The sequence below is a fragment of the Typopeltis vanoorti genome, chromosome 2 (assembly GCF_054136105.1).
Source record: "Typopeltis vanoorti isolate ZY-2024b chromosome 2, IOZ_Tvanoo_1.0, whole genome shotgun sequence".
NCBI lineage: Eukaryota > Metazoa > Arthropoda > Arachnida > Uropygi > Thelyphonidae > Typopeltis > Typopeltis vanoorti.
In genome coordinates this window covers 129,093,164-129,118,213 of record NC_143550.1, presented here as the reverse complement: position 1 = coordinate 129,118,213, position 25,050 = coordinate 129,093,164, and the positions used below count along the sequence as shown (strand labels likewise).

Sequence of the window (25,050 nt, the reverse complement as noted above, 5' to 3'; positions counted from 1 at the left end):
CCTGGCCACAGGTTATTGGCATTAGTGTTCTACTATAGACCATCACCTGGTCTATAGCAGAACAAAATATACAATTGGGTGCTGCTATAGACCAGGTGATAGAATAAATGATGGCGATAGTATGCATAGGCAAATAGACTCAATGAGTGGAAGACAGGTAATTATTATGGGGGATTTCAACTATGATAACATTGATTGGAAGGAAGAGAGGACACATGGGAGGAAGGAAATGGATTTTATGCATTTACTAAGGGATAACTACCTGAGACAGCATGTAATGGAATATACTATGGGTTTGAGAGTGCTTGACCTAGTAATTGCATCTGAGAATTTGACTGTAATGAATATGACCACGTTGCCACCAATTGGTGAGAGTGATCATAAGGTCTTGCTGGGTAGTGGCCCTTCCCTTAATGCATAACATTAGACATATCTGCAAGGAGATGTGTTTTGCATTATAGGAGATACTGACACAGGAGTATTGGTAGCTTGCTCCACCTTTGCAACGAGTTGCCCTGGTGTGTACCACCTTAACTCAGTCCTGAAGATACTTTCAGGCGCAAACTTTGTTTGCTCACACTTGGATAAAGGATTAAACTAAATTTATTATATTCTAACCAAGTGAAAAATAAACTTTCAACATCTTTCTCTAAATCCAGAGTAATTTATTAAAAATGGGTGGCACACCATTTGGCAACTTCTATAGGTAGAGATGACCTGCGAATGCTTCTGCCTGGTATCTCAGCTTGGGCCTGGCTCCCACTGAAGAGACCTGTTTGCAGCGGCCCCGAGAGAAAGCTCCATGTTCCAGTCCTTCTTCAAACCTGTTCCAGCGGATTCCAGCAACAGTTTAGGTGAACCGAGAAGAGAGCTCCGATTGAAGTCGTGCCTTGGTAATATTCCTTTGTTCTTTTTTTTTGTGGTTTTTTTTTTTAGGCCTATACATGGCATTCTGCTACTTTATAGGAAAGGAATAGACTATCCTTGGAAAGTCTTCTTCCTTTCTTTGTTTAAGTAATGTCTTCGGTTTTACCAAGGGTAAGAACCCTCGGGTTCGAAATTGATGCTAATATTGAGAAGCGGACGTTTGCGACGACTATAATTAACTATGTTGGGGCAGACAACATTTCTGGCTTTACCCCTTACGGGGGGGGGGAAGGTTTCAAGTTGTATGTACTAACACTGCAACTAGAGAAAAATTACTGACAGGAGTCGAGAGCCAGGGAAAAGTTTTTCATCCTTTTGTGGTAGGAAGTCTTTCCAAAAGTGTAAGAATAGATCGCTTCCCACTAGAATATCTCGAAGAAGACACTGACATCATAACTAAAGTCTTCTCGAAATGGGGAGCCGTGCGTGATATAAAAATTGGCACGGACACTGACTTCCCTCAGTGGAAGTCAGGTGAAGTCACCTTTTCCATCATGATGAAGGCAGAAATTCCGAATTTCGTCAAGATAGGATCGGCCAGGGTAATGGTCAGCTACCCTGGCGTAAAGCGACAGTGTTTTAAGTGCGGTGCCCTCACGCATCTCGGGGCTCAGTGCCCGAAAATGAAATGCAGGAACTGCCTGACAGCGGGCCATACATTGCAGAATTGCCAGTCGGCCTGCTTAAAATGTGGTAACACAGACCATAAAGTGGACACCTGTCCAAGTAGAAACCATGCAGAAAGAGTGGGAGGTACTATTACGCCCAACACTGCAACACCGGAAAACAATATCAGTGGCATGGAGCAGAACGACTTCCCAACCCTGGAGGCTGCACATGAAAGGGCAGCAACAAAGAATCACACTGCCACATCGCAAAATGAAGTAACAGAGAAACTGACAGGCAAAATTGTAGAAGCAGCCAGGAAAGACACAAAGCATGAGGAGCCAGCCAACGACCAAACCACCACCACAGAAAATAAACAGAAACACCAGCAGGAAGGTCCTATCATGGTAGTTGAAAAAATAACAGAAGAAGAAACAGTAGAAATGGAAATTCATAGCGAAGAAACCACACAAAAAAGGCCAGGCAGCCCTGAAGAAGGGAATGTAAAAAAACCAAAACCAGGGAGTCCGGGCATAGCTGAACCTGGAAAGGTAATAGCAGAACCCACAAAGTATCCTTATGCAAAAGCCAATGCGACAATACTACATCTACTAAAAGACTTCCCCGAGGAAGAGAAGGCTTTACGAAATGGTATCGAAGCATTCGGGGATATCCTACTTATCCTCACAGGGAAAAACGGGCCTAAAGTGGTAAATGCAGAGTGGAACGATATGTTTGTTGAAGACATAGACGAAATCACTCCAGAACAAATCGAAGAATTTATTGATGCAAAGGATGACGCAGGAGCAGCATTGTACAGAGGCCTAGGAATGTTAAACTATTCCCGCGGAGAAAAGTTAGCAGATCACATCCTCAAAACCCACAACAACAGAAAGCAGGAGGATGTAAGCCTTGCTTAACAGGCAGACAAGTCAGTAGATTCGTCGTACTGAGCGACCAGACTCGGGAAGAGGAAAAAAAAAAAAAAAAAAAAAAAAAAAAAAAAAAATCCCTTTTTCTCTTTCCATTTCAGATTAGAATTTTTGTTATGAAAAGGTATTTGTCTATTCCACAGGAGGGGGTACCCTGAGAACCTGGGCTGCGAAGGCCTACATCGAGGCGGTGCAGCTCCTTGTGAGCTGCATCACTCAGGCCAGGCTCTTCCCCCGCTCTTCTGGTCATTCAGTTTGAAATTCCGAAATTCACCTAGTTTCTTATTTCTTTGGTTCTGTCTTACAAATTGTTATATGTACGTTTTAATGTTATTTACCAGTTTCCTTTTTCATGTGTTGCTTCTTTCATTTGTTTTTCCCCCGCTTTCCTCGGGCGGTCATCTGAAGAGGTGACCGACCGAGGAAAGCTGAAAAGAACGGATGGAGGGAGATAATGTCGGAGATCTGCTTGGTGCTGACATTTAAGTCAGGCCAAGTAGATCGACTGAGGCCTCTTAACTATCTACTACTATCCACTCTACCTTTCTCCTCCTCTCTCACTACCAAGCTGACTCTCAGCACAACTTTTTTTAAATCTAAAGAGGCCAGTGATGAAAGGCATGAACTCCCATTCGACCTCAATAAAGGTCGAAACTAGTCTGGGTAGTGGCCCTTCCCTTAATGCATAACATTAGACATATCCGCAAGGAGATGTGTTTTGCATTATAGGAGATACTGAGACAGGAGTATTGGTAGCTTGCTCCACCTTTGCAACGAGTTGCCCTGGTGTGTACCACCTTAACTCAGTCCTGAAGATACTTTCAGGCGCAAACTTTGTTTGCTCACACTTGGATAAAGGATTAAACTAAATTTAAGATAGAGTGCATGTGGAATTACTGGGCTGGTAAGTATGACAAGCTTAGGAGATTGCTTGGTTCAGTGCCATGGCATGCAAAACTGCAAGGGTTGGATGTTGATAGTGCATGGGAAGTGGTTAAGGAGCGTGTGCAGTAGGTAATGGCTGACTGCATACCTAGAGTCCAGATAGTAAATCAAGTGGGGGTTAAATGGACGAATAACACCATTAAGCTTTGAGCTGCAAAGAAAGAAACAACTGTGGAGGGAATTCAAGGAGAAAGGTGACCTGTAGGCACACGAAAAGTATAAAGCTCAGGCCAAAAGGGTAACTAGTGTGGCAAGAAAAGCAAAATCAGATTATGAAAGGAAATTAGCAATGCAAGCTAAAGAGAATCCCAATTTTTTGATATGCTGCAAGTAAAAGAAAAAATGTATACGGCAGAATGATTTTAAGGAATGCCGATGGTAGGGAGGTAACTGAATCAGTTGAAATAGTGGAATTATTGAGCAAGCACTTTGCAAGAGTATATCATCCAGGAATGAAGGAACCAATAGCTTATACAGGAATTGAGGTGAAGGAAATGAAGGTGAATAGTATATTACAAAACCTTAATGTGAATACATCTGTGGGATTGGATGGTATACCAGCTCGGGTCTTACGTGAAGTGGCAAAAGAATTGTCAGTACCCTTGACCATTTTGTTTAATTTGAGTCTCAGGTGTGAGTTAGTCCCAAGGGGGTGGAAGGAGGATAAAATAGTTCCATTGCATAAAAGAGGCTCCAACTGACTGATCAGCATATCAGGAGTCGTCAAGGTTTTGGAGAAAGTAGTCAAGAGGAAAATACAGGAATGGATAGATGATAATGGGATACTGTATGGGGGACAGACTGTGAAGGGTAGATCATGCCTCAGTAACTTGCTCACGTTTTATAACACAGTGACGCCAAACTGGATAAGGATAATGGGTTTACATTGATACGGCTGGACCTTGCTAAGGCCTTTGAAAGGACACCACATGGAATGGTAATCAGTAAACTGCAGCAGATGGGAATGGATATAGTGTTGGTGGGATAGATAGGAGGGCAGTTGATGGAGAGATATCAGAGAGTAGTTAATTCAAGAGTACAGTCCAAAAGGTGGACTGTGACTAGTGGTGTGTTGCAGGGTTCTGTTCTTGGACGACTGCTGTTTAATTTGTTCATTAACGATATAGGAAAGGATCTGAGAGGAACTGCTCATTTGTTTGCTGATGATGCAAAGTTCGGTAGAGCAATAGTGAATCCACATGATGTCAAAATTTTGCAGGATGATTTGGATAGATTGGAAGACTGCACTAAGGAGAATGGATGCCAGTTTAATGTGGCAAAGTGTAAGGTTATGCATTTTGGGGTGAAAAGAATAGCAGCAGTAGTATACCACATTGGTGGAACTGTACTTCAGGAGATTGACAAGGCCAGGGATTTGGGAGTGTCTTTGGATAGGGAGTTGAAGTTTAGGGGGGCACATTGCAAAAGTGGCTAAATCAGATCACTTGGTTACTGAAGACGAGCAGAGACAAGCAAATTATTGTTCCTCTTTATCGAGCCTTGATAAATCCCCTTCTTGACTAGTGTGCCCAGATCTGGGTGCCTGGGTTTCTTCTTGATGGGGAGGAGGTGGAGAGGATCCAGAGGTGAGTGACGAAGATGATAGCAGGTCTATGGAATGAACCTTATGAGAACAGGTTGAAGATCTGTGGGTTATAGAAATTGGCTGATAGGCAGAAGAGGGATGATATGATTGAGACATTCAAATTACTGAAGGACTTTTTACAAGATTAATTCAGAGGAAATTTTTCAGAACAGGTCTGGTGGTGGGAGAACTAGGGGCCATCCATGGAAACTGGGCAAGAGTGTGGTTAGCAAGAGTGTTAGAACTAGGTTTTTTGCTTGGAGAGTGATGAATGAGTGGAATAAGCTGCCAATGTCTGTTGTAGGTGCCACGACTATCTATCATACTTTGCCATGAGTTCAAGGCAAAGTATGATAGATACTGTGTGGATGCTGAATAGTTGTTCTGGATGTGATGTTTAGGGCCTCTCTCGATGAGTCTAAGGACTCCTTGGAGTTGCCCGTAATAATAATATGTTTAAATCAGAAGAGTGTAAGTAGTAATCTGACATGGAAAAGAAGAATAAATATCCCAGATGTCATTAAACTTGTTGCCATTGTATCAAAAGGATAGAATATTGAGAATGGCTTAAGGAAAGCATTCTGTGGGAGAAGAAACTTACATAAGATTAAGGCGTTTCTAAGAGGAGAAGTGAACTCTACAGTATACACAAAATGGTCAAACCTTTTGCAAAGAGTGGAGAAGGTTAACTGTTCTAGTTTGTAGATGGAGAATTTGTATTGGATCATGCTTAAAGCAAACACTTCATCTCTTCCATTTAGTTAGTGGAATTAAAAAGGAAAGTCAGTTTATACTATGATAAGACAAGGTTGACACTTGAGGGAGTGACTGTATGTGAGTTACAAAAAGTTTTCTTGAAGTCAAGTAGTCACAAAGGTAACATATATTACAATGTAATCCAGTAATGATTTCTGTTATTAAAATAATATATTTTACAGTTTAGTGGCATATCATAGAAAGGAAAATTCTGTATGCCAACTCTTTATACAAAAATGTATAAAGAGTTGGTAATAGTGTGTCAACTGGCACAGAGAGCACACTGCAGTTACTGAACATGCCTAGTGGCAGGTTTTGACAACAAACTGCCATTTGCCTCATTCTGCTATGACATTAGTCGTCGAGTTACATCCACTGAAGTAAGCACATGCACAAGCTATTCATCAGATTAGTGACAAAATGACAATGAAAGAGCTTGATAAACAACATGTGTGTGTGTGAAATTTTGCTGCAAACTTGGTAAAAATTTTACAGAGACATTTCAATTGCTTAACCAAGCATACAGGGAGGACAGTATGATCTGAACACAGTGCTGTGAGTGGGTTAAGTGTCAATGGATGAGTCAGTCAAAGATCAAGGTGATGTTGGTTGTGTTTTTTGATCGGAAAGGTATTGTTCATTATGAATTTGTACCATGTGGTCAGATGGTAAACAAAGAGTTGTACAAGGAAGTTTTAGCGTGTTTGGGGGATGCTGTGCACAGGAAGAGGCCTGAATTATGGGAAAACCAGACTTGGATGTTGCACCATGACAATGCGCTGGCTCACGTGTTGCTCTCATTTGCAGTTATATGGCAAAACATGAGACATCCATTGTGCCTCATCACCCTATTCTCCAGACTTAGCCATAGCAGACTTTTTCCTGTTTCCCAAACTTAAAACCACTTTGAAAGGGCGTCGTTTCCAAACCATAGAGGAAATTCAGGAAAATGCAATAAGAGAACTGTGCATTCCAACAATGGAAGAAACATCAGGTATTGCCAGTAGAGGGGACTACTTAGAAGGGGGACAGCGTTTAAAATGTTGTAAAAGTTTATTGGAAAGGTATTGTCCATTATGAATTTGTACCGTGTGGTCAGATGGTAAACAAAGAGTTGTACCAGGAAGTTTTAGCTTTTTAAATTAGTAAATTAGTAAACCTCACCTTTGGCTTCAGTTACATTTGACATTTGGAAGTGGGAAAATCAACAGGAAAATACCAACTTATTTCTTCTGTGGTCCCACAAATAACTGTTTTAAGCTCTTGAATGTTATCTTAAAATGCACAGTATACTGTTGAATACTGATATGATTATGGTCATGTATTCACATGTGTGTATCAACAGTTTTCTCTAACTATAACAAGCACTCTTATAGTGAACTCACTCATGAAAGTCCCAGCAAAAGCCACACATACAAATACTATTATAGAAAAATCACTTTAGCAAACCCTTCATTGTTAAAAACAATTCCTTCATTTCCTACAAGTTTTCTATACTTAGAAGTGACTGAAAATCATAAAAACAAGGATATCAATTTAGAAACTTAACTTTTTTTTTAAAAGAACTGGCTTGCTGTCTCCTCAAGAACTCTATATTGCTCTGCGTGCTTATCCCATCCCGCTGCCCAAAGATATAGTGAGAAGATTTACCAAAGAGTAAGTTTTATCCCCATTCATTTTAAATTATTCTTTATCTTAATAATATATATATATTGTATAATATTTATAATTCAGAATATACTACATTGTAAAATGTCATACAAAATGAATACAAAAAAAAAAATTATATTTAATCATATAATTTTTTTTTTTGTCCTTTATCTTCCCACTACTGAGTGACAGTCTCTCCCATTGTGGTAGGGTTGGATCTGCTCACCCCATTGTGACTCAGTCTACCTTGGGAGAGTGTATAATTGTATATATATATATATATGTGTGAAGTTGAAGAACAAGGCACATCCATGCTCAAGATGGGATTCGAACCTGCTTCCTTTTGGCTGGAGAGAAGATACTGTAATCATATAATATTTAATGTTAATTTCTTTTTAGTTAACATGAATAAATATTCTTATATTCAGTCAAGCAAAAAATGTGAATATGGATTAGCATGACCGAAACATTTATATACTGAAAGAAAAGAAAGGTAGTGGCATATGGATCAAAGTCAGATAACTAGGAAGAGACCTCCACAGTTTATAAGAAATGTGAAGAGATGAGTGGAACTTCTTGCCTGATATCCAATTCTCACTCTTTCATGTGCAGTGAATTAGCTGGCATGTACTTTTTTTTTATATTAATTCTGCACATGTATGATTTCAAACCTGCAGTATAATATGTTATTATTATTATTATTATTATTATTATTATTAACATCTCACCTCCATGGAGTCAAAGACTCTAAATTAAAGATGCCAAGAAATTATATTCTTGGTTTAATCCTTTATCCAAGTGTAAGCAAGCAAAGTTTGCACCTGAAGTAATTTCAGGACTGGGCAACTTGTATATAGAAACTAATGACTTCACGTTGCTTGCCTTGGTATCCCATAATGCAAAGCACATATCCTTACAGACATGTATAATGCTATGCATTATGGGAAGGGTCACTATCCAGACCAGTTCTAATCATTATTGAGGTCTCATCAGTGGGAGCCAGACCCAGAATGTGATTCCAAGGGTGAAGTAATGGAGAAGTCATATTTCCATATACGAGTAGCCAAAAGGTGTCACACCTTATTAAAATACTCTGGATTAAAAATAATGTTGGAAGTTTTTCCACTTATACTATAAATTAAAGATGCCAAAGAAGACATCATGGGAGACACTCTATTGCACACAATGCTCATCCAACTGTGCTTTAAACTGATTCAATGTATCTACATTCACGACACACTCAGGCAATGCATTCCACTCTCCATGCAAAGAACCTCCACCTCTGCTCACACTCTCCTTATACAGTTTCCAACAATGGCCTCTTGTTCTATCCCCCTCTCCCATTCTATGAAAAATGTCTTTCGTGTCAACCTGATGACAACCCCTGACTAGCTTATATGTCTTAATCATATACCCCCCCCCCTCTTCCTCCTATTCACGAGGCTTAGCAACTTACATTCTCTCATCTGTTCTCGTACTTCACATTACAAAGACCACTGACACCTTTGTGAATCTTCTCTGAACCCTTTCCAGCATATTATCCTTATCACCATGAAAACCTGGCAACCAATCTCTGCACAATAATCCATATGAGGCCTGATCAAGGCCTTATACAATGGCATCATAACTTCTCTATTTTGCATGTCAGGGTCCTCTGCATCATTGCCATTATTTGATGTGATGTCTTCACAACTTGTGCAATGTGGTCCCTGAATTTCAGGTCCTTGTCCACCATCTCTTATGGATCTCTCATCTCCTCTACTTCCTTTAAAGTTTCCGCACCAAGTCTATACTTGGCATCCCATCGTTGCTTACCAATTTCAAAACATTACACTTTGTAACATTGAACTGATAGTTCACTTATCTGCCCATTCATGCAATCTATTCAACTCCTCTTGTAAAGCCATAATATCTGCTTGACTTACATTGCTCTCCTCAGTTTTGCAATATATGCAGGTCAGCTAAAGAATAGGTAATCTGGAAACTCTGTTGCAGAGAATAAGTGTACTACTTTTTTTTTCACTTCAAACTTCCAATAATCAGAGCTATAGTCTTACACTGAGCAATGAAAACCATCTACCATCTAAAAATTCAAACAGTGAATTTTTAGATGGCAGTGAAATTCAAACCTACAGTTTATTAGTAGATACCTTGTTTGGCTACACAGCCAAAGAAGGGGATTTAAACTCAGATAGCTAAACCTTAGGTGAATAAATGAAATACTTAGAAATCAACTCATTTATTTTTTAACCTTAGGTGAATAAGTGATGAGGTTGCGTCTTCATATTTCACTCTCCATCATCTAGCAGCATTGAATCTTGCTAGAAACAAACACATGAGATAAGGCTCTAAAGACTTGCAGGAGCAGAAGCCAATCAATTATTCATATTCTTTGCAGACTGTCTGGAGGTCTCCTCTCAGTAATCTATCTTTGACCTTTAAGCTGCCACTCCATTATAAGTTTTTAATAGTTTATAGAATGCTGTTATGCTTGCATTCAATATTATTCATAAAATATTTCCTTTCGAGAAAATAAAGCTGCCATCTTTTACTTACTTGTTATATTTAATGCATTTTCTTTTTTGAAAATCTTAATTGATTTCTTTCAGCATTCCATTAAATAATGAAGGTAAAATAAACTATTCTGATGTGGTTCATTCAATGGACTGGAGAAATAATCCAGCAGACATTTGTTCTCCTACACCTATTAGTGTGAGTATTTCCCTGTTAGCAGACAAATAATTTTAAATATGTTTGAATTATATAAATCAATGAAAATGTTAATATTCTTTTTGAAGAGCTGAAGGTTATAGTCTTTGAAGAATACTCCATGGGGAAAGGCTTAACACCGAACTGAAGCAGATGGAATAAAACATGAATGGGAGAAGCCAGTTCGGTGCCTCAGCAGTTCAACTATAAAATGATGTTGGGCAACTGCTCTGTATGTATTGTAGGTTTAGTAGAAATAGGGGACACGATGTATGCCAGTTCTGTTGAACAGAGGCCATGGGAATATCTGTAGAAGAGACATAATGTGGAACTGATCATCTGTGAGATGGTAGCTCTGCAAGAATGTGGGATCGGCAATCAACCAAAATGTCCTCTTCTGAACAACATTGAAAATTTTTAAAGAGGTTGTAGGTGCACCATTCTAAATGCAAGAGAGCAGTATTCCAAGATTGTTGGGGTGGATGTGGGATTTGTACAGAGTAAGTAGCTGCACAGATAAAAAGTAACATCATAAGAAGAAAAGGATGCCAGACTTTTTTAGAAATCAGCAATGCTATGGAAGTGATATGTTTGTGTTAGGAAAGGCTTGTAAGAGTCAGTTCAAGAAGAGTGATCTGGTGTTGAATGTTATGCTGAGCATGATCAAAGGGGAGAATAACTTGCTTTCCTAATAGAAGAGAAGAAGTCTTTTTAGTGAGAAAAAGATAAAATTGTGTTTTGGAAGCACTGAAGATGACTAATTTGTTCTTGCCATACTGAAAGATAGCGTGGAGATCAGTGTTTAAGGCATTCACTTATTGTAGATGATCTTGAAGCTTGAAATGTTTGAACAATGCAAGGTTTATCATACGAGTAAGATGAGTGGAGAGTGTTATTATCAGCAAAACAATGGGTAGGGATTAAAGTTAATGAGAGAAGGTTATTTATGTATAGAAAGAAGAGGTTGGGTGAAATAATAGAATCCAGAAGAACACTTGCATTAGTCAGAAAATATGAATAGAGAATACTACTATACTACTATTCTCTTGAGAAAACTGACATTCCAGTTACACAGGGAAGAAGGCAGACCATAATATGGCAATTTGCAGAGGAGCTCTTGATGCCAAACTTTTCCATGTCTCATGTTCAGAGGTGAGTGACATAGACAAGGATCTGCTGTCAATCGATCTCATTTGACAAAATCCCTATTGGTGGTCATCTCTAAAATGGATCACAAGTGTCTGTATTGGAGAACAGAATCACCACTCTGTCCATGAAAAGGAGTAGTAAAAGTCTCAGCTTTCTTCCTGCTTAGTATTGCTATAGCTCCAGAGGATCCAAGATTATGAGTAGCTGAAGGGAGTTCTTTCCACTAAAGATAAAACTCAGGTGATATTGTGATATGGATTACTAAGAGAAGTAGTCAGCTCATACCTGCTAGCTAACTAGGTAAGAAAGATCAGAATGTTGGGTGAGTGGAATGTTGGATCAGAATGTTGCCTGGCATTCTGGTTGGTAGATGAACTATTTTCTTCATGTCACTGCTTATAGCAAATACCTCAGCAACTCTTCCAGATTGATCATTGGAAAAAAAAAAAAAAAGCTGGAGGGGGGAGCCATCTGGAATTGTGGACATTAAAATCGTCAAGAAAATAATTTCACTGTTAGGGCAGTTGGAATGCAGAAAATCAAGTTTGAAAGATAACATGCCAAAGAGGTCAAAATAATTTTTAATACTGAAGAGCAGTAAAGACAGCAGATGAATGATACATGATGAGAGCAAGAAATCTTAAGCCCAGAAGGTCAAAAAGGAGAGATTTAAGGTTAGGCATCCTCTGCCAACAAATATTGGATCACACAAAAGCAATAGTACCACTCTTGGAAGAAATCACAGAGTGTCATTCAAACAGTTAAGATGGACTGTTGCAATAATTTGAGGTTCAGCCAAAAACAGATGTGTGATCGCAGTCATCCACCTGATATCAGTCTGGTTTCAATTGTTGTACTGTACATCTTGCCTGCTGGCAACATCACTCAATCAATCAATCTTGAGATTGATTGAGTGATGTTGTCAGCAGGCTTGATCTCTTTTATACCAAACAAATGTATTGCTTTTCCTCAGAAAATTCTAGCTGTTTGCTTTGCAGATGCTTTGGACTGATTCTGCTGCATTCAAACTTCTGAAGGAAAGGTTCTCAAATTAGAGATTTTGGCTATTCATTCTAAACAATTTGAAAAGAGAAAAAGCTACTTTCATAAGCATTTCATAGACCATTTCATTATTCTTCAAGAATAAACTGTTAATGGCCAGAGAACATGGCGGGGAATTTGACTGTGCTAAAAAAAAGTGTTTTTTTAATCGGTGAATAGTCTGTTTTTCTACATTTTTGTAGTGCTACGTTGTTTTTCTGGAATACAAGTGTCCTTCAGGTTGTTTTTGAAGTTAGTTGTTGTCGCTATATTGTTTATTTTGGTTACCGAGAAGATGCGGTCGGAATCGGATGCATAACAGTAGAAGACAAGATGAAGTTAGCATAAGTTTTCATTATTTAGTTTTATTTTGTTTATATTAGTATACTTAAATGTTTTGTTTGTAATTGTTTGTACTTTTACTTATATAGTTATACTCCCTTATACTTATTTAGTGTTTAGTTGTGAAATGATTTTTGACACTAATTAGTGACACTGTTTTGAATAATGGTGGCAGCTAAAATTGCAAATGGCGTATCTCCAAGTCCTCCCCAATTTAAGGACTTCATTTTGCATGATGTCATACAGGATTTTGTAGCATGCGGGACTTGCAGAATGTACGCGTCCTGGTGGTTGTATATGCACAAAATGCAGGCAATGGGAGGAACTTGGTGAGTTAGAGATGACAATAACTGACCTCGTTGAGACTATAACTGACCTCGGTGAGTCAGAGACAGGAGATTCTCCATGTAGAGAGATGAGTGGTATGATAGAGGGTGAGAGAAATATGAATAAAATAATGAGAGTGGGGAGTATGGAAAGGTTGAATGATAGTGAAGTTTTAGGAGATGATCTCAATTGGGAGAATGAATGGCAAATAAGAGTGGATGACTTGCAGAGAGAGAGAGATAGATGAGCTGAAAGAGCAGGTGGAATGTCTAGGGAATGAGATGAGATTAGGCAAATGGAAGAGACAAATGCAAGGTGAATCAGAGTAAGAAAGAGAGAGTTATGGGAATGATAGAAGAGAGAGAATAGGAACAGTAGAAGAGAGGGAATGAGAAAGAGTTATGGGAATGGTAGAAGAGAGAACAGGAATAGTATAAGAGAGGGAATGAGAGAGAGTTATGTGAATAATAGAAGAGGAGAGAATATAATAAGTGGAAGAGAGGGAATGAGAGAGAGAGAGAGATGGGAATGATAGAAGAGGAGAGAATAGGAACAGTGGAAGAGAGGGAATGAGAGAGAGATATGGGAATGATAGAAGAGGAGAGAATAGGAACAGTGGAAGAGAGGGAATGAGAGAGAGATATGGGAATGATAGAAGAGGAGAGAATAGGATAAATGGAAGAGAGGGAATGAGAGAGAGAGAGAGTTATGGGAATGATAGAAGAGGAGAGAATGGAAACATTAGGGAATGAGAAGAATGCAAGGGAGCACTGGAACCAGGGATAGAGTGATGTCAGGAAGGAAGGTAAGCAGGGGAGCACAGATACAAGGTATTAGAGGAGAGAGAGTGAGGGATGCATGTGAGCAATCAAGGAATAGAGGGGTAAGAGGTGTAATGTATGGTGACTGAATGATCCATGGTGTTCAAGATAGGATGCATGAGGAGTGTTTCCCTGGAGGAATGAGAGAAAGTGTGGCTATGATAATTAAGAGGGGGTGAAAGGGTGGATGAGATGATTGTGACAGTAGGAACAAATGACTTGAGTGGTAATGTAAATTGGGCAGCGAGAGATATCAGATTCTTGCTTGAGGTTGTACGAAAGAAGACACAGAGAGGAAAGATAGTGTGCGTGTTTCCTAGGTATGATAGTGATGAGCTGAGCAGAAGAGCAGTAATATTAAATAACATAATAGCTAGAATGTGTCAGAAGAGAGGATTGGAATATGTGTGGATGCTTGGAGGGTGTTTGACGACAGAGAGGAATTGTATGCGAGAGACCGCTTGCATTTGAATGAGGAAGGACGTAGGCATCTGGAGAGATTGCTGTTCTGAATGAGTCGATGTGTCCCAGAGTGGATGATAGCAGGGGTGGCCTCTTGTGGGAATGGTTACTTGGAAGAAGGGGGAGGACATCGGGTAATGCTGAGCCCAGTGGAGTCTAGAGGGGAAAATGCTGGATATATAAACAATGGCATTTTTACTTTAGACTAATACCAGGAGTATTCAGAATGAAGGAGAGGAATTGGTGGCACTGATAGCATCAGCCTGGCCAAAGATTATTGGGATCACTGAGACATTGTTGACAGAAGAGGATATAATAACAGGAATAGAAGTAGCTTTGTACAGCATTTTTCGGAAGGATAGGAAAGTGTAGTGGTGGTGGAGTACTGCTTATGATAAGTGATGACCTATGTCATCTAAGAGTGGAGGCTTTGGAAGGCAGTGACACTAATGATTTTGAAAGCATATGGTGTGAGGTAGAGGTGGACAAGACAGGATATTTAGCGGGGTGTTGCTACAAACCAAGAACACAGAGGTGGGGACCAGGAGATGTTTAGAGAGTTGAGTGTGGCAAGTGCAAGAAGAATGATTGTTATGGGAGATTTTAACTACAGCAGTATAAATTGGGGAGAGGAAGATGCATGTAGCAATAAGGGAATGGAATTTCTAGAATTCTTGAGGGACAAATGTCTTAGTTGACATGTAATAGAGGGAACAAGAGTTTTGGATTTAATCATAACATCAGAAGATTTGATAATAACTGAGATGACATCTCTCCCACCAATTGGAGAGAGTGACCTTGTGATTTTGACTTGGAAGATGAATAGACATGCAGGAGTATCAAATAGACAGGAACATATGCGGAATTATAAGGCATGTGATTATAATAGTCTTAGATATCAACTTGGGGAAGTTTCATGGAGGGAGGAATTGGAAGGCCAGGATATCATTAGTGCTTGAGAAATTGCGAAGGAATATTTGTTAGCAGCAATAGTAAGCTGTATTCGACAAGTGAAGAAGAGGACACAATTTGGAGTAAAGTGGATGACAAATAATATTAAACAGATACTCCATGCAAAAAAGAGGTTATGGAAGAGATATAAGAAGACAGATGAAGAGCAGATGCATGAAGAATAAAAGACACAGGCCAGGAGAGTGACCAGTTTGGTGAGGAAGGTATAAGTGGAATATGAGAAGAGATTGGCCCTAAGATCCAAAGAAAATCCTAGGGAATTTTTTAGCTATGTGGCCAGTAGGAGGAGAAATGATTGTGGAAGAATGATACTGTGGGATAAAAATAGGAATAGAGTGACTGATGCAGAGGACATAGTGGAATTGTTCAATGAACATTTTAGTGGAGTATTTCATCCTGGAGGAGTAAATTTTAATATTAGAGGGATAGGGCAGGTTCGAGGTTTAGAGGTGCAAGAGGAGAGTGTGTTCCAAATATTGAGTACTTTGGATGTCAGTATAGATGTGGGTCTGGATGGTATTTCACCATTAGTTTTGAGAGAATGTGCTAAAGAACTGACAGCTCCTTTGACCTGGCTTTTCAATGAAAGTCTGGCTACGGGAAAAGTGCCCAGGGAATGGAAGGAAGGTAAGATTGTGTCATTGCATAAGAGCAGAAGCAGCCTGTAAAGGTCTAATTATAGGCCAGTTTGTGTGTCATCAGTAGTTGTTAAGATCTTGGAGAAAGTAGTGAGGGACCGTATACAGCATTGGGCAGATGAGGATAATGTTATCTGTGAGAGTCAACATGGATTTGTGAAGCGGTGCTCTTGTTTTAGTAATATGCTAGCCTTTTATAATAAAGTTACAAGAGCAGTAGATGATGGAAAGGCATATACTGCCATTTTCTTGGATTTAGTGAAGGCATTTGACAGGGTGCCACATGATAAGCTGATATTTAAGTTGCAGCACATGGGTTTGGATGTCAGGTTGGTCAATTGGATTCAGGATTGGCTGTCTGATAGGTAGCAGAGAGTTGTGTATGGTGGAGAAGTTTCAAGGAATCATAGGGTTACAAGTGGGGTCCCACACAGGGCTCAGTACTGGGACCTATATTGTTTAACCTTTATATCAATGACATTGTCAGTGAATTGTAGGGGGATATTCAGTTGTTTGTGGATGATGTGAAGCTGGGAATGGTTATTAGTAATAGTGCAGATGTGGTAGCCCAATAGGATTTGAATAAGCTAGACTGATGGGCAAATGAATTGGAGGTGTCGGTTTAATGCAGCAAAATGTAAGGTCTTGAGGTTTGGGACACATCGATGGGATGCTGCATACTCTATGGAGGAGCTATACTGGAGGAAGTTGGGGAGACAAGAGATCTGGGGTTGATGATTGATAGAAACCTGAAATTTAGGGGACATATTGCAAAGGTGGTGAAGGTAACACAGAGGATTGCTGTAATAATGAGAAGAATGCTGACCCGCAGAGATAAAAGAGTTATTCCATTGTATAAGACCCCTGATCAGACCACACTTAGACTATTGTTCTCAGATTTGGTCCCCAAGATTTGAAGGGGATAAATTAACTGTGGAAAGTGTTCAAAGACAGATAATAAAGACGGTTTCAGGACTGTACAATGTTAGTTATGAGGATCAGCTGAGGGAATGTGGACTGCATAGTTTGGTGGATAGAAGGAGAGGTGATATGATTGAGACTTTTAAGCTGTTGAGAGGTGGTTACAGGGTTGACAGTGGGGAGTTCTTTCGCTTGGTTGAACAGATTGAAGGAGTGATGACAAGGGGCCATCCCTGGAAGTTACGAAAGGAAACTGTGAGCAGGAGGGTGAGGAGTGGTTTCTTTGCATGGAGGGTGGTTGAACCATGGAATGTATTGCCTGATAGAGTGGTGAGAGAGAACGGTCAGTGAGTTTAAGGAGTGGTATGATAGACTTTTTGTTTCCTAGGAGGGAACTCCCCCGATGAGTCTTGATAGACTTTGTGTTTCCTAGGAAAGACCTCCAGCGATGAGTCTTTTGACTCCATGGACCCCTGAATAATAATAATAATAACAACAACTTAGATGTTTAAGAATGCATTGACAACTAAAGACAAGGAGGTTATTATATCTCTTTTTAAGGCTATGATTTGGTCACCTGAGCTTCTTGGAGATCTGGAGATCATGGAAAGGATTCAGAGATGAGTGACTAAGCTGGTGACAGGGCTGTGAAATGCTCCATATGAAGATAGACTGAAGGTGTGTGGGTTGAAGAGTTCAGTTGACAGACAAAGGACCGGGAACATGTTAGAAACTTATAAGTTGCTATAAAGATTCTATAAGATTGACACAAAATAAATTTTTCAATAGGGCATAGGGGAAAAATAAGAGGACACTCGTGGAAATTGTTGAAGTGTGTGATTAATAAGGTTGTACAGACTAGGGTTCTTTGCTTGAAGAGGGGTAAATGAGTGGAATGAATTGCCACAGGTAGTTGTGAGTGCTCCAACAGTGAACAGCTCATAAGCTTAAGGAGAGGAATGATAGGCATTGTATGAATAATGAGTTGTGTAGGTCTCCTGTGAAGAGTCTTTTGACTCCATAGAGATACCTGTATAATAATAATGATGATAATATAGAAGTTGTTATATTTCTTAGAGACTGCTTCTGAAATCATTATCAATTATGAATCATTCCTCCAAGCTCAACATGGTTGCATTACTTTGCCAAAGATCTGGGAGACCATTGTTAGATCACATCAGCTAATAACCTAATATCACCCTCTAGACCAGGGATTGGTAAACTATGGCCCATGTACCAAATCCAGCCTGCAGCCTCTTATTATACAGATCATGATCTAAGGATAGTTTTGAAAAGAATGTTGTGACAGAATCATGAAATAGTTGTTTCGGTGTCCATACTGTTAATGTGATGCAGCTATGCCTATTCGCTTGCATATATTTCACTTTCAGTTCCTCATTCTGCCACTGATGCTACTCGGACTCAGTTCAAACTCAACTGTGTTTTGAATGCCACTGATTTCTTAGTCTCATGGGCATCAAATATATACCAATATTGACATCAGTGAATATTGGTACATATTTTATCTGTCTTAGGAGAGACAGAATGAGAGAGGGATATGGAAGTGCTAGAAGTGGAGAAAATGGAAACATTAGGAGAGAGGGAATGAGAGAGATGTATGGGAGTGCTAGAAGAGGAGAGAATGGAAACAGTAGAAGAGAGAGGTATGGGAATGAAAGAAGAGGAGAGAATGGAAACAATAGGAGCGATGGAATGGTAAGAGGTATAATGTATGGTGACTCAATGATCCGTGGTGTTCAGGATAGGATGCGTGAGGAGTGTTTGCCAGGAGGAACAATAGAAAGGGTGGCTATGGCAATTAAGAGAAGTGAAAGGGTGGATGAGATGATTGTGATGGTAGGAACGAATGACTTGAGTGGTAATGTAAGTCGGGCAGCGAGAGATATGAGATTTTTGCTTGAGACTGTACGGAAGAAGACAGAGAGAGGAAAAATAGTGTGCGTGTTGCCTAGGTATGATAATGATGAGCTGAGCAGAAGAGCGGTGATATTGAATGGCATAATAGCGAGAATGTGTGACAAGAGAGGACTGGTATATGTGGATGCTTGGAGTGCGTTTGAGGAAAGAGAGGAGTTGTTTGCGAGAGACCGTTTGCATTTGAATGAGGAAGGACGTAGGCATCTGGAGAGATTGCTGTTCTGAACGAGTCAGTGTGTCCCAGGGAGGATGATAGCAGGGGTGGCCTCTTGTGGGAATGGATACTTGGGAGAAGGGAGACAATGTTAGGTAAGACTGAGCCCAGTGGAGTCTAGAAGGGATAATGCTGGGTATAGAAACAATGGCATTTATATGCTGTATACTAATGCCAGGAGTATCCAGAATAAGGGAGAGGAATTGGTGGTGCAGATAGCATCAGCCTGGCCAAAAATTATTGCGATCACTGAGACGTGGTTGACAGAAGGGGATATAAAAACAGGAATAGAAGTCGCTGGGTATAGCATTTTTCGCCAGGATAGGAGGGGAAAGCGTGGTGGTGGGGTGCTGCTTATGATAAGTGATGACCTATGTCCTCTAAGAGTGGAGAATTTGGAAGGTAGTGAGACAAATGATTTTGAGAGCGTATGGTGTGAGGTAGAGGTAGGCAAGACAGGATATTTAGTGGGGTGTTGCTACAGACCCAGGAGCACAGAGGATGGGGACCAGGAGATGTTTAGACAGCTAAGTTTGGCAAGTGCAAGAAGAATGATTGTTATGGGAGATTTTAACTTCAGTAGTATAAATTGGAGAGAGGAAGATGCATGTAACAATAGGGGAATGGAATTTCTAGAATTCTTGAGGGACAAATGTCTTAGGCAACATGTAACAGAGGGAACAAGAGGTTCAAAAATTTTGGATTTGGTTATAGCATCGGAAGAGTTGATAATAACTGAGTTGACGTCTCTCCCACCAGTTGGAGAGAGTGACCATATGGTTTTGACTTGGAAAATGAATAGACATGCAGGAGTATCAAAGAGACAGGAACTTATGTGGAATTATAAGGCAGGTGATTATAATAGTCTTAGACGTCAACTTCGGGAAGTTTCATGGAGGGAGGAATTGGAAGGCTGGGATATCACCAATGCGTGGGAAATTGTGAAAGAATATTTGTTATCAGCAATGGTAAGTTGTATACCACGAGTGAAGAAGAGGGCGCAATTTGGAGTAAAGTGGATGACAAACAATATTAAACAGGAATTGCATGCGAAAAAGAGGCTATGGAAGAGATATAAGGAGACAGGTGAAGAGATGCATGAGGAATATAAGACACAGGCCAGAAGAGTGACTCGTGTGGTAAGGAAAGCGAAACTGGAATATGAGAGGAGATTGGCCCTAAGATCCAAAGAAAATCCTAGGGAATTTTTTAGCTATGTGGCCAGTAGGAGGAGAAATGACTGTGGAAGAATGATATTGTGGGATAAAAATGGGAATAGAGTGACTGATGCAGAGGACATAGTGGAATTGTTCAATGAACACTTTATTGGAGTATTTCATCCTAGAGGAGTCAGTTTTAATGCTAGAGGGATAGGACTGGTACGAGGTCTGGAGGTACAGGAGGAGAGTGTGTTTCAGATACTGAGTACTCTGGATGTCAGTAAAGCTGTGGGACTGGATGGTATTTCGCCACGAGTTTTGAGAGAATGTGCTAGGGAATTGACAATACCTTTAACGTGGCTTTTCAATGAAAGTCTGGCTTTGGCAAAGGTGCCCAGGGAATGGAAGGAAGGTAAGATAGTGCCATTGCATAAGGGTGGTAACAGACTGGAAGTGTCTAATTATAGGCCAGTCTGTGTGTCATCAGTAGTTGTTAAGATCTTGGAGAAAGTAGTGAGGGATCGTGTACAGCATTGGGCAGATGAGGGTAATGTTATCTGTGAGAATCAACATGGATTTGTGAAAGGACGCTCTTGTTTTAGCAATATGCTAGCCTTTTATAATAAAGTTACAAGAGCATTAGATGAGGGAAAGGCATATACTGCAATTTTCTTAGACTTGGCGAAGGCATTTGACAGGGTGCCACATGATAAGCTGATATTTAAGTTGCAGCACATGGGTCTGGATGTCAGATTGGTCAACTGGATTCAGGATTGGCTGTCTGATAGGTATCAGAGAGTTGTGTATGGTGGAGCAGTTTCCAGGAGGCAGAGGGTTACAAGTGGGGTCCCACAGGGCTCAGTACTAGGACCTATATTGTTTAACCTTTATATCAATGACATAGCCAGTGGAATGCAGGGGGATATTCAGTTGTTTGCGGATGATGCGAAGCTTGGAAGGATTATTAGTAATAGTGCAGATGTGGTAGCCCTGCAAGAGGATTTAAATAAGCTAGATAGATGGGCAAATGAATGGGGGTATCAGTTTAATGCAGCAAAATGTAAGGTCTTGAGGTTTGGGAAACATCGATGGGATGCTGCATACTCTATGGGAGGAGTTATACTGGAGGAAGTAGGGGAGACAAGAGATCTGGGGTTGATGATTGATAGAAACCTGAAGTTTAGGGGACATATTGCAAAGGTGGTGAAGGTAACACAGAGGATTGCTGCTATTATGAGAAGGACACTGACCTGCAGAGATAAGAGGGTTATCATTCCGTTGTATAGGTCTCTGAGCAGACCACACTTGGACTATTGTTCTCAGATTTGGTCCCCAGGATTTGAAGGGGATAAATTAACTGTGGAAAGGATACAAAGACGGATGACAAAGATGGTTTCAGGACTGTACAAGGATAGTTATGAGGATTGGCTGAGAGAATGTGGACTGCAGAATTTGGTGGATAGAATAAGGAGAGGTGATATGATTGAGACTTTTAAACTCTTGAGAGGTGGTTACAGGGTTGACACTGGGGAGTTCTTTCGCTTGGTTGATCAGCGGGAAGGAGTGATGACAAGAGGCCATCCCTGGAAGTTACGAAAGGAAACTGTGAGCAAGAGGGTAAGGAGTGGTTTCTTTGTGTGGAGGGTGGTTGAGCCGTGGAATGCATTGCCTGATGGAGTGGTGGGAGCGAGAACGGTCAGTGGGTTTAAGGAGTGGTATGATAAACTTTGTGTTTCTCAGGGGGGGACCTCCCCTCGATGAGTCTTGACAGACTTTATGTCTTAGAAAGGACCTCCCTCGATGAGTCTTTTGACTCCTTGGAGGCCTGAATAATAATAATAATAATAATAATAATAATAATATTTGATATTCATGATATAAGTGATATAAAGTCTCTTGATAAAAGTGATATAAGGGTCTCTAAAGATGCACACGCATGTACATGCTTAAGAGACCTCTATATTACTTTCCAAATCCTTGCTTTTACAAGTAATGACAATTGCAACTTTTCAGGCTAATATAAAATGAAAATTTAATTCCTCTAGCTTTCTAAATTATCTCAAGTAAAAGCATCTTTGCTTTAAATTATAAGCAAATGTCTGTTTTCTTTTATGTTAAAGTACAGTTAAATTTCTTGAAATTAAATTTTATTACATTGTATCTTTTGAACAGCTGGATATCAACTGGATAGGAATTATAAAAGTTAAAGTCCTCAGCAGAATTAGATTTATTAAATTCATTGAAGATATAACATATGGCTTAAGCAGTCGAGAAAATACTCAAGAATAGTGTTCATATTTCAAAATGATTAATTCAGATATCCACAGTAAAGTATGATCAAGTCTTATGTATAAGAAGAAATATAATACCTGTGAAATTTACACTATGAAACAAATTTACATTTAATATTTTTCATATTTTTCATACCTATGTAGAAACGTTTTGAAATAAACAGTGATTTATATAAAATGATGACTAAAGCAAAATGTTTAATTAAACAATAAATTTTTGAGCAAATAAATTACTTAAAGATCATGTATCATTCAATCATTAACTTCACTATTGCCAGTCCCAAGATTGGATGAGAAAGGAAGAGGTTATAGTTGTGGCCAGTAACCACAATACATCAAAAATTCCCTGCTCCAGAAACCTCAAGTATTGAAAGTAATTATTATTATTATTATACCCTCCATGGAGTTGACAGACTCATCGTGGAATGTTCATTCAACTGACAACATATTTATCGTATAGAATCTTAAAATCATTAATACTCCTTGCATTAACAACACATTCTGGTAATGTATTCCATTCACTGACAATTCTCCATGTAAAAAATCTACACCTCACACTCCTCTTCACCACACTTTTACATAACTTCCAGGATGACTTCTGATTCTTTCCCTCTCATCTTCTGCTCTTGATAATCCCCTCTGGATTAATCTGAAAAATCCTCTCACTAACTTAAATGTCTCTATCATATCAATTGTCTAACTCCTATCCACCAAACTCTGCAATCCACATTTCTTCAACCTCTCTCCAATGTCTTCACATCACATTGAAAACCAGGTGACCAGACCTGAGCACAATAGTCCAAGTGTGGTCTGACCATATTTCTGTACTCCAAAATGCAACACCTTGCACTAATTGGTATTAAAATTACAACCCCACTCTTTTGTCCAAGTAAAAAGTCTATTCAAATCTTCCAGAAGGGATTCAGCATCAGCAGTGATAGTTATAATTCTTCTCAACTTTGCATCACTAGCAAATAACTGAAGATCCCCAGTCAATCCACGTGATGTATCATTTACAAACAAGTTAAACAGAAGGGGCCCAAAAACAGAACTCTGAGGCATGTCACTGGTTACCCTTCTTTTTTGAGACACTGCTCCATCATACACAACCTGCTAGTATCATTCAGAGAGCCAATCTCTGATCCATCTGACCAACTTATCATGTGGTAATCTATCAAACGCTTTTGCAAAATTCAAGCATATCACTATATATGACTCTCCCTTATCTAACACACTCCTTACCTTATCATAAATTGCAAGTAAATTACTAAAATAGTACCTACCCTTTACAAATACATGCTGACCCATTATAAAGATGCTATGTCCATCAACCCAATTCTGTATTCATTCCTTACCAATCTCTCCAACACCTTGACCACAACTGCAGTTATACAGACTGGCCTACAGCTGGATACTTCTGTCTTAGAACCACTCTACGACAAAATAGTACCACTCCACCATGCATGTGGAGTGGTACTATTTTGCCTTCTTTCCACTCCTTAGGAACGCTATCCACTGTAAGACTTTCATTAAATAACCAGGTCAAGGGCATAACCAACTGTCGTGCACATTTCTTAAGAATGCATGGTGATATGTCATCCATTCCCACAGCCTTATTCACATCTAACCCAACTAACATCTGATACGCCTCTGTTTCTTTCACTTCCAGTTCTCCTAATACTTGTCTCTCTTCTATATATTTTACCAGATCACTTACACCAGTATGATATATGCTCATAAAATGCTCATTCAATAATTCCACTATATCCTTTGCAGCTGTTAGCCTTCTGCAATGATTATCCACCAATGCTAGTCTGCCATAATTATTCTTCCTCTTGCTTGCCATGTACCAGCAAAATTCCTTCGAGTTAACCTTGGCCTGACCAGCCAATCTCCTCTCATACTGCACCTTTCTTTCTTTACTATGCTCATCACCTTTCTAGCCTGCACTTTATACTCTTAATCGTCCGATCACCACCAACTGTCTTGTACCTCCTCCATAACACTTTCTTTTCCTTGATTTTGCTATTCATCCATTTCGACCCTACTCTATTTACTCGCTTAACTCTTGGTATGCAGTCATACGTATTGCTTTTGTCAGATACCGTTTTGTGAGTCCCCGTGCATTGTCAATATCTTTTCAGCTCAGCTCGTCTGCCCAATGTACTGATGCTAAGTGACTACAGAGCTTTCTATAATCACCTGCTTTATACTTCCACATGTATCCATTTTTGGCAGTGACCTTTTCTTGTTTCATCACTTCCCAAACAAGTATCTGATGATCACTCTCACCAACCGATGGCAGTGTGAACACTTCATTAACAACTACATCTTGTGAAGTTATCACCAAATCCAAAATATTAAAGCCTCTAGTTGCTTCAATCATGTTCTGCTTAAGATACTTATCTCTCAGAAATTCCACAAACTCTCTCTCCTTGTTGCCATACTCTATCTCCTCCTTCCAGTCTGTATTCCTGTAATTAAAGTTTCCCATCAGGATCACCTTCTTTTTACATGCCCAACTAATTTGCCTAAATATTTCACAATCAGTATTTTCTGCATTCCTTGGCCTATAACAGCATCCTATAAGATATACTGACTTGTTTATTTCAACTTTGCACCACACAGATTCAAAATCTGTGCATGCACTATCAACTTCCACAC

The 25,050-nt window shown here is 39.6% G+C and overlaps 1 protein-coding gene across 1 annotated transcript in view; it reads left to right on the top strand.

The window, feature by feature from the left end:
• Positions 1-22,473, top strand: part of LOC150109428 (EF-hand domain-containing family member C2-like) — a 396,984-nt gene extending 374,511 nt beyond the window's left edge. Inside the window, exons 13-15 of the mRNA XM_090402356.1 lie at positions 7,315-7,407; positions 10,011-10,113; positions 22,268-22,473. Coding sequence (XP_090258482.1) covers positions 7,315-7,407; positions 10,011-10,113; positions 22,268-22,384 — 313 coding nt within the window. The 3' untranslated portion in view covers positions 22,385-22,473. The remainder of the gene's footprint in view (positions 1-7,314; positions 7,408-10,010; positions 10,114-22,267) is intronic.
• Positions 22,474-25,050: the final 2,577 nt, after the last annotated feature.